The sequence below is a fragment of the Venustampulla echinocandica genome (genome assembly GCF_003357145.1).
Source record: "Venustampulla echinocandica strain BP 5553 chromosome Unknown scaffold_1, whole genome shotgun sequence".
Classification (NCBI taxonomy): domain Eukaryota; kingdom Fungi; phylum Ascomycota; class Leotiomycetes; order Helotiales; family Pleuroascaceae; genus Venustampulla; species Venustampulla echinocandica.
Window position 1 is genome coordinate 1759691 of NW_022474206.1, and position 12850 is coordinate 1772540.

General features: G+C 50.1%; 3 protein-coding genes across 3 annotated transcripts; 1 reads left to right on the forward strand and 2 right to left on the reverse strand.

The window, feature by feature from the left end:
- Nucleotides 1–1239: 1239 nt before the first annotated feature.
- On the reverse strand, nucleotides 1240–4679 carry BP5553_03121 (uncharacterized protein; the record flags this gene model as incomplete). The annotated part of the gene is made up of 8 exons (XM_032011744.1): nucleotides 1240–1819; nucleotides 1879–2179; nucleotides 2232–2538; nucleotides 3094–3198; nucleotides 3618–3705; nucleotides 3767–3856; nucleotides 3898–4169; nucleotides 4284–4679. The coding sequence occupies 8 exons, from the start codon at nucleotides 4677–4679 to the stop codon at nucleotides 1240–1242; spliced, it is 2139 nt and encodes a 712-aa protein (XP_031871437.1).
- A 486-nt stretch (nucleotides 4680–5165) lies between these two features.
- Nucleotides 5166–5909, forward strand: BP5553_03122 (uncharacterized protein; the record flags this gene model as incomplete). Its single annotated transcript, XM_032011745.1, has 3 exons — nucleotides 5166–5294; nucleotides 5387–5750; nucleotides 5815–5909. 3 exons carry the CDS (start codon nucleotides 5166–5168, stop codon nucleotides 5907–5909), a joined length of 588 nt encoding a protein of 195 aa, XP_031871438.1.
- A 3173-nt stretch (nucleotides 5910–9082) lies between these two features.
- Nucleotides 9083–11857, reverse strand: BP5553_03123 (uncharacterized protein; the record flags this gene model as incomplete). The annotated part of the gene is made up of 2 exons (XM_032011746.1): nucleotides 9083–9717; nucleotides 9775–11857. The coding sequence occupies 2 exons, from the start codon at nucleotides 11855–11857 to the stop codon at nucleotides 9083–9085; spliced, it is 2718 nt and encodes a 905-aa protein (XP_031871439.1).
- Nucleotides 11858–12850: the final 993 nt, after the last annotated feature.

Consider the following 12850-nt stretch of genomic DNA (forward strand, 5'->3'; position numbering starts at 1 on the left):
GCCAAAAATATCAGGGCGCGGCCACGAAGCGAGTAAATATAGGAAAGCCGATATATAAGAGTCTTCGAGATAAGAATATCTCCCCTATAAGGATGCAGATCAATGTCTCAAAGTCATTCATATACAGATGTTTCACCATACCACCAAATAGAAGTGGCTCCCTAGCATCACGATGGTCCATCACACCATGTCACCAGCAATTGGACTTTGTAATGAGAATGAAACCAATTAGCTTCCAGAAGTAAATAACAGGTGGCTACACATCCTCATGCCATTTATTTTTCAGCGTATAGATCAACTCATAGTAGGAAAACTATGAAATAAAGCGTTTACTCCTAGTTTCAGTGGAAACTATCCCTTCCGTGACTCCTCCGGCCGCAATGGCTTTAAAAAACACATCTAGTACATTCCCGATCCGTTGGTTACCCCTAATATCGGCTAACCAGGAGCATTTCCTTGTTTTGCAATCCTCGCCGGCCTGCGGAATCGCATCCGTACTAGTTAGAGAGACGACGATGCATGCCACCGGAACGGCAACAAACCACGGATTGGCTGCATTGTACAGAGGGGATGGGGTCACTTATTGTGGCTGTCAATAGTGCACTCAAGTACCATCCCCTCGGTAAATTAGCCACTATACGAAGAGACTTGAAGAAGTATCGAAAGACAATTACTTAGTGTATTACTAGTTTTATTCGTTGTACCTCATAAGGGATTTACGTTTACGTCGTCTCCATCTCCTTTTCATTTAGTCCAAAAGCCCTCCTAGCCCGCACTCACTTTCACAGGTAGCGTGTCAAGCATGCCTATCCCTCAATGCCTCATGACCATTCGCTAGTGCTTATGGGGCCCTAGCATCTATTCTGACGATTGACATCACCTTGTTAGTAGGTCGTCGCTTTCTGCGTCAATTATCCCTTGCAAATTCTTGGGCGACACCATGCCGGGGATGGGAAGCGCGGGGCGTATCCAAGCCTCGAAGGATTTCTTCAGAGCTCTCAAACGTCCTATGGTTCGTAAGGTGATCTTAGGTGGCTTGGTTGGTGGCGGGGTTAGTTGTTGGACAGCGGGTCGTGTCCGTGGGTTGTTGGAAACGATATGCATAGAATAATAAGGCTGTGTGGATGAAAGGGTCGGGTACAGGGGATCAAAATGTTTGGTGCAGATACCGGCTCAACGGACGCCGGGATTTGCTAAACATGGCTATGACCCCGTGTATCGATCGGCCATAGTCCATTACTACGTATTATCAGCGTAATAGTCGGTTTCGTCAGCCTGTGGTTTAACGGCTGCGCCACTTGTTGCAAACTTCAAGATGTCATCCTCCGTCCATGGCCTGCCATTAGGATTCTTCCTTACTGGGCCCGTGCCAAATCCAACCTGACCCAAGCCGCTGATAGCTTGGTCTGTCATGAAATCCGCTCTAGTATTCTCCATTTCCTCATCTTCGTCCTCGTCTTCATCCTCGTCGTCATCATCATCTTCTTCCTCCTGAATGGTTTTAGGCTTCTTCTTGTCTAGCTTTCTTTTCAATCCGGTATTGACATTGTCAACACCCGCCGCCCTCTCTTCGGCGGTAAAATTGTCCGGTATCTCGCTGTGGATATATTCTGCCATGCGTTGCAGCACCCAATCGGCCGCCCAGCCCCACAACTCCTCGTCATCTTCGTTTTTGACGGGTTCACCTGCCCCCGTCTGAATGGCGCGGGCTTCCTCAACCCAGCTCTCGACCGATGGCTCTAGCTTCTTGCGGAGCAGCTGTCCCAGTAAAGCTTCTTGTGTGCGGCCCGGATAGTTGGTGGCTGGATAGACGACGATCCTGTTCAAAGCATCGGAATTGTTCGCCAGATGGGTGGTCAGCGTCTGGATGTTGGTTACCAGGATAGACGCCGAGGTCTGGAGAGACGACCTATGTAAGACAACATTGCATGGTCAGTATCAGGAAGGCTGCGGCGAGGATGAGGGGAAGGAATCGGGGAACGAGGGGATGGTGCAGACCATTGTGGCAGCGGATTGCTTCGCCCAACGTCAGCCTTGAGCGAGGCGATATTGTTGGTGAGCTGGTAGAGACGCTGGCGCGTCTGCTCGAGCGCTTTGAAATCCTCCTGGGTGAGGGCAGCGGGAGCCATGGGATGGGATGGGACCGGACGGTCGTCGGCTTGAAGCTTGGAAGTTGGGGCTGAGATTGGAGAGTCGAGATTTCGATCGGCATCGGCGGGTGGTGGTCGAACGGTCTAGGCCCTCGGGGGGGCAGGAGATGGAAGTCGAGGAGGTGTTGAAGCCGCAGAAGGGATTCGTGATGCGATGCGATGCGATGCGATCAGGGTGTTGCGCGAGTTGCGTTGCGTCGTCGGCGCGTGGCGCTGCGTTGCGTGGACCGGTGTTGCGTTGTGTCGCGTTGGGTCGGCGCTCCGCGACGGAAGCTTGTGGTGGCGTCGTCAGGACTCCAGTATAGCGAGGGATTGGGAATATAGCAGCCCGATCCCCCCGATCAGCAACCGGAAGTCTGTACACAGTAACGGGGTATGCAGCAGGGCTCTGACTTTATAAAGGGGGGAACTTTTGACTACGTTCGTAGGTACATGTACCCTATGTAGGTATGTATGTGCTCAAAGTACGATGTTGTTACAGCGCAGCTAGGTAGCGGTACTTGCAGCAGCAACTCGGCACATGTACCTGTAACTTGTAGTAATTGTGGTACCTTATTATTATTACCGACCTATACTCCGCGGGTACCCTTACGTTAGTTACGTTAGGTACCCGTAGCTACAACGAGCCCAGTGGCCGCTAATGGTGAACCACTAATACGAGTAGCGAACCACGACCCGTGAGGCTGTTCGGTGCTACTCGGGGGGAAGTATGGTGCCGTTCCGGGCGAAGCAGAGCAACGCAACACCGAGCAGACACGGCGAAGAATTAATTAATAATTCTCCGTAGTGTATTACTGCGAAGTACGAAATATGCACTGCGGAGCCAAAGCTGCTCGCGGGTGCACAGCGGAAGCTCCCCGGTTACTCCGTATGCGCCAGTGAGTGAGTGAGTGAGTGAGTGAGTGAGTGAGTGACTTGTCTCTGCAGTTACACCACAACGTACCAGGTAGCACAATATGGAGTCCGGAACACTACCTGCCTTGATGCTGGCTACTTGCTGCTTGTCACTGGGTGCTGGGTACTGGGTACTTGCTAATTGGTGCTTTTGCTACTTGACAATTAGCTGCTGGTTAAGCACAACAAACAAACCCCAAGTTGCACAGCATGTGAGTACTCGAGGACACAACTTTATCTAAACGCAACATAAAAGCAAATGCGCACAACACGCCGCTCCCCCAACAACGCTTCAACCCTCGTATCTCTCCTCAACCAGATTCCACCGCCGCATCTGACCTCGGTATTTGCATGACTTGCGTTATTATGACTTGCGGAGTACTACTTCGTACGCACCTCGTGCTCCAAGCACCACATGTCAGCCCCTGGCAGCGGGCCAAAGCCAGCCAAAATCTGCAGCTGCTACGACTTACAGTACCGCTGTACGAGTACCTCACTCCCTACCTCCAGTACCGTACGGAGGACTGTACATGTAGAGTAGTAGTATCTAGGTCCTAGCTACACCGCACGTACTTCGTGCTCAGGGGTGGTGTTAGTTAACCTTAACGGGGATCCGACCCCCGTTTCCGCCATCCTGGACCCGGAAACTAGACGTTGACAGCTGTGCTAGCTACATAAGAGTCTAGGACTCAGAAAACATAGGATAGGTACTAGGTACGTACAGGCATTTGCACTCACTCGCGTTTGGGCCATCATCTTGACGAGGAACAGCAAAAACGCCACGGGTTCCCGGAGCGAGCTTGGGCGCGGCCCTTCATGACATGAGCGAGGTGATATTCTCCGTGTTTCGTACAGTACGGGAGAGACTAAGGGTCCCCAAGGCTCAAGACCCAAGGCGGACGGCATGCTCATTGCTCCCGGACACTTCTCCCGCCGCTGGGACCCCCTTCCCGAGATGAGCAGACCGCTGTACAACGCATGTTTGTTTGTGGCGATGATCCCCATGATCAAAATTTGGCTGTGTAATGTGGACTTGGTCAGACTCAGTATGCTCACAGCTGAGATTTGTCCAGATCGACTAATCAGAATTGTCGACGGGGAGCCTGGGAAGGCGATCCCCGACGCCTACTGTATATTACAGCATTGTTGATAATCTGATATCGAGAGCACCCCCCGGCCCGCCAGACCAGTAACATGTTCCGGACCTGCTCTATCAATCCGCATTATTTGTACTCATACCAGTACCCCTGGGCGAAACCCTACATCGGGTTGCCGGTGGCCTGTCGGACCGGTCGGGCGTTTGGTGAGATATTGCTGCGTCGACGTCCTCGGATCGGCAGGCTCAGCGGGCTGTCGACGGACTTTCGTGATTCTTTTCCTTGTCCCCCCTCCACCCGAAAAAGAAGAGACCACCGCAAGATTGTTTTTTATCTGAACACAGCTAGCTAGCACCGGGGCCCCCGGAGCCAACGCCGCAGCGGGCCTGTTCCCCCCTGACCGCACGTACTCGTAATAATGGATCTGCATAGCGGACCAGCTCAGGGAGAGCTTGGGGCCTGGGAAGGGCGGCTGCGAACGACGAGGCGCATCACGTGGAACCGTGTTCGCGCTGGGGGGCTCCCTGATATATGACATGAAAGCCTGCTATCGATCTGGAAATTGGGGGCTTTGTGGAGCCGCCTTCATATAAGTTTTGTTGGAATGTATCTGGCATTATGCCACATGCCACGTGGCGGTCCTAAGCATCACAACGCCTTACCCCTCCGGACTTTCGCTCATCCTACTTATTCCAGTCATTCTGATTTTTCCCCGTCTCAAATCCCATCCGAGATATCCATGATTGTTTGCTCCTGTGGTGCTCCCGGTTGCCGATTACCATGAATAATTGTTGGGAGACCTTAGCGATACATAACTGGACACCCACCCATCTCAAGAACAAGAAAACCGTGAATGGGAACGGGAGCGAAAACAAAAATTCAAATTTAATAATGTCAACCTCTAGATACCAAGCCATCCTCCTCTGCCTCCCCCTCCAGGATTGCAACCTTCCGATAGTATATGTTGACCTTGGCTTCTACCACCCCCCAACCCCTTGTGCTCCAAGGCTCGTCCCTCGATTCCATGGCGTATCTCAGCAGCGCAGGCCCACGGCCTACATCCAACAGCACCCGAGCATCGAACTCTGAGGCTACCAAGATCCTCCCTAATACCCTATATCTCACCTTCAACGCTCCTCAGGTTGATGAATATGTACAGCCTCCATTCACAGCAACCCCCACCACCTCGCACAAAATTACTGATATATCCTACCCAAGATTTACCTTTTGCTAACTATATTATAGCACCGCGGCCTCTTCCTTACATATCCCAAATCCACAACAAGTGGAATCCTAGTTCACGCCATTTACGTCGATTCCAAATGGGGTCTCGAGAAGCGTGTTACTAAAGATATATCTTCCGCCAAATCGCTGGTCCTCCTCTACCGCATTCACACCTTCGACGATTCCACCGCCTCTAATGTTGATAAGCAGTTCTGTGATATAGAACAAGTGCTTGAGCGGGTCCCAATGGGGAGCGAGGTTCGAGAGAACAAGGGTAAGAAGGGAAACCCAGCACTCGGTGGTTATGATTGCGTTATTTGGACAGGCGATGCAATTAGGGCCTTGGCCAGGGAAGGGTTTGTCGATTTACGAGGCAGATCTGTCGGTATGTTTCTTCTCAACCTTTATTCTTAACACCGTAAATTACTAACAACCCATGCGTCCTATAGAACAAATTATGGACGAATCTCGCTCTTTGGCTGGCCCTCAAGATGCCAAAACCATGGTTGGCAAAGATTTCGGGGGCCTTAAGGTCGTGGTGTGATTTCAGCTGGGCTATTGGCCCGCTATCGTTAGTTACTCAACTTACTCTTTCGGCGTTGCTCTTGGGGTGTTTGGCTTAGAGGACGGCGAAGGGAATGTGCTTTTGGGTGCTTAGATAATGGTAATAGAGGTTTTGCGATGCTGTTGCTTTTATGGCATTTTCCATTGACGGGGCGTTGGAAAAGTAGAGGAGAGGAAACGAAGATAGGGAATGTTGTCTAGAGCGATCACATTCCTTCTGCATAGCCGCTGCAATCAAAATGGCCCATTAACACCCCAACGTTCCCGGTACTATGGATAGGCTATTACTTGTGCAACTTCTCGGCCCGACCCTTAATAAATTCGCGGGGATTCATTAGATAGGAATGCAAAATCCAAGTCCCACCAAGTCTTGCGCTCTGTTGCCTTCTCGAGGGGCACTCGCTCGTCCTGCCGTCTCCCGTCTCTACAGTTGCTCTTTTCTCTTATGCGGCCCAACCAACACGTCAGCGTATAACCCAACCTTCACGCCCCTCCCGCTACTCTTTACCACAAAACAGATGGCCTAAGTTTGCACGGCCCGCTCGTCCGTGCCATACAGCTCCATGGCAGGAAAACGCTAGCATTACGTACATAGTGTAGAGATATAGCTTAGCGGAAGCTATATTGATACCAAGACACTACCGCGGCTGACAGCCACCATATAGCAGGACAACGGCGACGAAGAGGTACTAGCGCTAGGGTCCGAGGAGGGAAGTCAGCCAGACGGTTGAAAATGGAAGCGGAGGAGAAGATGGTGGGGTTGTGAACTTGTGATGGATAAGGACCGAGGTCATACTTGTTGGTGTCAGATCACCGGGGTAAGGAGGGCGGGTCTAGCTTATGATTTGCGGTTCATGGTTTGTGGTTCATGGTTTGTGTTGGTGGCTTGATAGGATAATATGGGATTGGAAGAGAGACAAAGGAGAGGACCCGGAAAATAAACTCACCCCAGCAGGAATCAGCCATTCCTTGTACAACATCATCGCCTGGCCTGGAGATACGCGCTGTGCATGCAAGGTTACACCGCAACTCGATGAAGTCTCTCCGTGACGACCGCGCTCAGATAGGGCAAGTTCCACAGCTGGCTCAGAACCGGTTTTAATTCCTCGAGTGGTTGGGATCGGATTTCCTGGTTGGCAAGGACGTGATAGGTAAGCAGTGAGCACCGAATATGTCCACGCTGACATCTCGAACTCAGCCCCTACGACCCCCTGGCCCTCCTGCCACAGCTGATAGATCGTTTTCTCCTCTGGCGGATGATCTCGAGAAAGATGGTCAATGCGAAACGGATTTGTAGTTTTGGTTCTCGGCCATCATGATGCTGCGAATATGGGCATCCATGTCCTATTCCCCGTCCTTAGTTGACTCGAATCGGACGAGTCAAATCGGAAAACTCCGCTTGGATGGAGTGAGAATCTAGTAATATGAAAATCGATATATAAGATATAGACAATAGGTCCGGGCTCATACTCTCTGGGAATCAAACAAAGTCAGCGTACCAGGGCCGAGCAAGGGCATCACCCGCGCCGGAATTTTGTTCCCTGGACTCAAGCAACCACGAAACTGGATATTGTCCATTACAACCTGCATGACATCCCGGTATGGAAGTCCTAATTATAGCTCGTTGCAAACGCATACTCGGACACCACGTCATTTTTGAAGCACCCATAAGCCAGCGTTATCGTCATACGTGCACCTACCCGCTACAGCTCCCATAGCTAGGTGCATAGCTTGTCAACTCGCTCCTAGATGACGGGTTCCAAATACTTGATACTGGTTTTGGAGCTATTTTGTTTTTTTGGGCGGCGCCCGCGGTAAGCGGTGAAGCTAATGGGGCGCATTGGCCTTGGTGGCCTTTAGTGACCCGAACGATGCGTATAATAGGAATTGTTCTTGATAGCTAGGTCAGGGTCCATATTTTTCATGCAAGGCTCCATCCTTGAACGAGTATGGCCCGTCTTAGACAATTGCAATATAATATAGACCTCATAGAATTTGATCACTGCGGAGAGCTTTGGCCCTAGGAAGCGAGCAATTGGGCACAAGTAGAGTCTACAGAAGGCACCATAGAGGTAGCAGACCCATGCCACCAGGAGCAACACGGCGAAAGAAGTTATTAATATCAGCGTCATCATGTTGTCGTAGCCTTTCCCTGAAGATTAGGAAAGGGAAGAGAATTTCCGAATCACAAGCCATAGTATGATTGACTAGTGTGATATAGGCAGGCATAGATGATCATAAGATCACGCAAGTATATCATAAGGAGGGCAATCCTCCAGCCCCGGCTGCCCTTCATCTTTTAATAGGTCAGACGGTGTCTTGTCGTGACATGCGGGTTGACATGGTACACGGTGGAGAATTAATTTCCCGTTTATGTCATATCAGATATATAGTATAGAACGCTCGGTGAATGTGAGATAAACTACATTAGGATTATGTAGCATTTGAGCCCCTCAGGATATGTAGTCTGAATCACTCATCAGGGATTATCTTTTGATCCTACTTGGACACCGGCAGCTGTTCAGGCCCTGTATGTAGCATTATTGATTATGCCAGACAATCATCGTGGGGCAAATCAAACGTATCTACACCTATATTCTGGAAGCAACCGTCCATCTAGAGACAAAAAGATGATAAAAAATGGCCTCGCCATGACTAAGTTTATACGGACGTGCTGCGGTACGTAGTATTGCATTAGGGGATGCAGAAATGATGCAGCCCGTTGCTGCAACAACAAAACTAACCAGATACAGTATCATATAGAATTCTGATTCTTGAAGGCATATCCCTTTGTTGTTTGATTTCACGTAATGTATTATGTTATGGTTTCGGATTCGTTGAGGCAAATAAGAGCAATGCAGAGGTTGGCTCGAATTAAAGAGCAGACTCGCTTAAAATAAAGGGGGGGTTGCAATGAACTGCCCTGACCGAGCCTCCTCTACTTTATACTTACCTACCTACATATCAAAACGGTTCACCCCAAATACTTAGCACTCAGCAAGGACAATGTTCACTAATTATTGAATTACTGAATAACGGATTTGAATTACTAATCGACTGCCTCCACCCTACGGCAAGTCATAATTCCAACATCCTACTTACTCACGGCCTTTTCTGATCATTTAACTCCCGGACAGAAGCCCTTCAGAAAATTCAAGTTCTATCCACCAATTTTGCCGCCTCCTTCTCCAACCCCTCTAAATCGATTGTCACCGTATCTACCAACCATGCTCTCGCTTTCTCAACAACCAATTCCCATGTGTCCTTCTCATCGGCCAGCTTCTTCTCTAGATAACATACCATCACAACCGTAACCCATGGGCTTTTATTCCCACCCTGGGGATTTTCTCCCACATCGAAACCTAAAATTCTGCTGATCTCGGCTTTATCGACTGGCCAGGACCCGTCAAAGTCCTGGAGGGCGATAATACTATGGAGTTTTTCAAGAGGCTCCCTTCCCGTCGAGTCGACTTCCGAGTTTGTGGCAGCTGGGGGAGGTGGGGAAGGGGACGGGGCCGCAGGGGGAGATATGTATCGCGCATGAGCGCTACTGGGTGATGCAAAAATGCTGCCGCCCCTTCCTGAAAACCCACCGCCCCCTCGCATTGGAGGCATTTTCTTCGCGGCTTGGACGCCGAAGGAAGCATAAGGGGTATATGACCTCGTGTCAGTCATAGCTGCCCTGGTGCTAGGCTCAGATAACGTGGCGTGCGGCGCACGCGAAAATTCCGACGGCAGGTCAAACAGGTCTCCATCTGATTCGGCTTCCTCTTCGATGCAAGAAGCGTCTATCACGGTGTCAGACCTATGTTTTCTTGTAAATGTAGAGCGAGGTCTGGACTTACAGCCGTCATCGTTGTACTTGTCGCCAGCTTCTCGCTTTGAAATCTCCTTGCCACTGGCAGCCACAGCAACAAAGGAGCACCATTTACTAGGAATTTGAAACTTTTCTCCCAGCCGTACACCTTCCTTCGTTACTAACTCGTCCAAGCGGCTCGGATATCTATCCTTGATTAGTATTCCCTTCTGGTCTTTGGCGTCGTAGATCCAACCCCTACCCTCCTCAAGATCCTGGACTGCCTTTTTCGCAGCCAGTTTGTGGATAGTGTCTTGAGGCGATGGGAGAAGTTCGATGGGAATCTCGAGCGCGAGAGGCCCATGAGCCGAAGTGGCGCGTAGGACTATAGCGGTGGGGTTCCTTTGATATGTCTCGGGGGACAAAAGCAAATAAACTGTGGTTCTGGAGAACGGGAATAGCGAAGGTATCTTGTTAGGAGCTTGAAGAAGCTTTGGAGGAGAGATTGTTGGCAGTGTAGGGCCACGAGAAGCTCCAAGATCGGGCTCGAGGTTGGCTGTGGAATCGAACAGCGAGATTGTGGGTTCCTTGCCATCCAATGCCTTTGACGGCGCCTGGGATTCTTCAGAGTCGGATAGGAGGATTTTCATACCATCAGTAACCTTATCAATAACTTCGAACTCGTCATCTTCATGTTCGTACTTGACTTCAAGAGAATAGTCTGTGATATGGGGGGATAGAGCTCCACGCAGCATGCGGACGACACAACTATCAAGCCGCTCGCCGTTTTGAACTGCTTGAGCGAATCCATTGCCAGCGCGAGCCACTCCCTCGATGAGTGAGTGAGAGACACCGCCACCGATTCCAAGAGGAAAGATGCGGATGTTCCCTTTTGTTTCTTCGACTTGTTGATTGATATAGGTGAAGAGCTCGTCTTGGTCCCAGATATCACCGTCGGTGAGGAGCATGATCTCAAGAGGAAGATCACTCCATCGGCGGGTAACGGTGGCCTCAATAGCTTCAAAGGTTTGGGTACCTCCCATATTCGAATCAAATGTCCCCACATGGCGGATTGCCTCGGCTAGGTTATCGGCGGTGTAGCTCTGGCTATTTGGCCATAGAAACGAGAAGGAAGAGCCAAAAGAACATATGTTGAATTTCACACCCGCTGGCATTGATTTAAGGAAAACTTTCATTGCCGATACAAGCATGGGAATATTCCCTTGCATACTACCACTTCGGTCGGCCACGAACACTATTTCCGGATGGCACGTCGGGAGTGCGAATTTGGGGACCAGGGTGGCCATAAGAGCACGATGGTTAGGGATTGTAGGGTGCGTCTCTAATATAGCCTTTGGAGTTCCAATATCTTTGACTTGTACGATAAGGACGAAGTCTTTCTCGAGTGTTGCACTTCCCAGTGACAAGGTGGCGGATGCTTTGCTCATTGCCGGATCAGCCTCTGAAGCTGTGGATACTGTCCCCATGGATACTGCAATTGGGTGAGAAGGGGATTGCAATCCTTTGATTGAGGATCCAGTTGGCATATCGACATCAACGACTATCTGGACTCCTCCTTCATGTTGTGCATGGGCCCGAACGCTCCCAAAGGTAGTGGGATCAGACCGAGAGCCGTATCTCGGCGCAATACTGGTGGGGATGGTAAACCTGACTCCGTCGCTCTCGTGAGCCTTTAGCTCCCCGATATAAGTTGTCTCTACGACAACCTTCCCGCCGGCAGGAATATTCCCTAGCTTGATGCTGAATACGTCCGCAGCTTGTGGCGCTTGCTCCAGCAGCGCTGCAGTTTTACCCTTGGCAACCGCTGAGTCAAAAATGGCCTTGGCATCCACACTCTCTTTCACTATACCGTGAAGAACATCCTCACCAATGCGACAGGTGAATTTCACGACACTAACACCGTCGTAGAGGGGAAACTCGTAGATGCATTCTTTGACGGGTTCACTCGGCGAGGGGTTGGTGAAATTTTGTGTCAATACTGTGCTGGAGGTTGTGGAGAGTATTCTGCTATGGAAAGAGCTGGAGACGAGGGGAAGGTAGTGCTTTTCATGACGACGATAGCGTTCTGTTGAATCGACCAGGTAGTAACAGCCACAGATAACAGTGGGCATCTTGAGAGAGAAGACTGCCGAGTTTAGCACACTGCGCTTGATCTAATTTGATAATTGAGAAGGCGAGCCTGTAATAGCTTAGATTGTAGATGAGTGATGGACTAAAGGCCGGGTTGTGGTATGTCGGATGACGGACTTTTATATGTTCTGGAAGTTGAAAAACCTGGTGAGGTTGAACGCGTAAGCTATAGGGCTTTGTGTTGTATCTGGCGATATGAGGCCGGCCTAGAAACACCTTTGACTCATTCCGGGTTGCTGCCTGGTTGAGGGTGAGGTTGAGGGTTGAGACCGCACGACTTCATGGTCTCAGCCCTACCAATGAACAAGATACGGTATCAACCTTATTTGTTGGCGCAGGGCTCTGAGTGGCCAGCTCGCGTGGCGACGTGGAGCCTGATTTTACTGGAGCCGCCCGCCAATGACACGTCAGAATCACGGGATCGCAATCTGCGTCGTCGGGAATCCCTCGAGTTTTACGCAGTATCTGTTCCATGATTCCAAGGCCTATAACCAATACTTGGTGGGCTACATGCTATGGCAACTCATCATGAGTGCCACTGCAATGGCTTGGTCAGTTTTGAGGAGAAATTAAGAAGAAGATTGTCTAGTCATGCTAAAATTTCAAAGCGGTATCGGAGTAGTCAGGAAGACACATTCATGTCTGATAACAAATAAGCATCGTGGAAGAACGACGAGACCTGTCCGATTATTCAAAGGAGGCTCATTTTATCCTTAATCTAGGGGAGGGGTTTCCGCTAATCAAAAGCTTTCTGAGAACGTGGTTGACAGCTTTTTAGGTTTGATGAAAGTCACTAGAGCTTGCGCCACGGGTGAACTAAGCAGGATGCGAGAAGCGTTCTAGTGGAAAACAACAATAGGTCACCATTACAAGCGTAGTCGAAACAAAGGGATAAATGGGAAGGTTTGGGTGCAGTGCAAGAGTCCTCGCGAATCGATCGAGCAAGATAATAATATGGCACTTGCCTGATAATA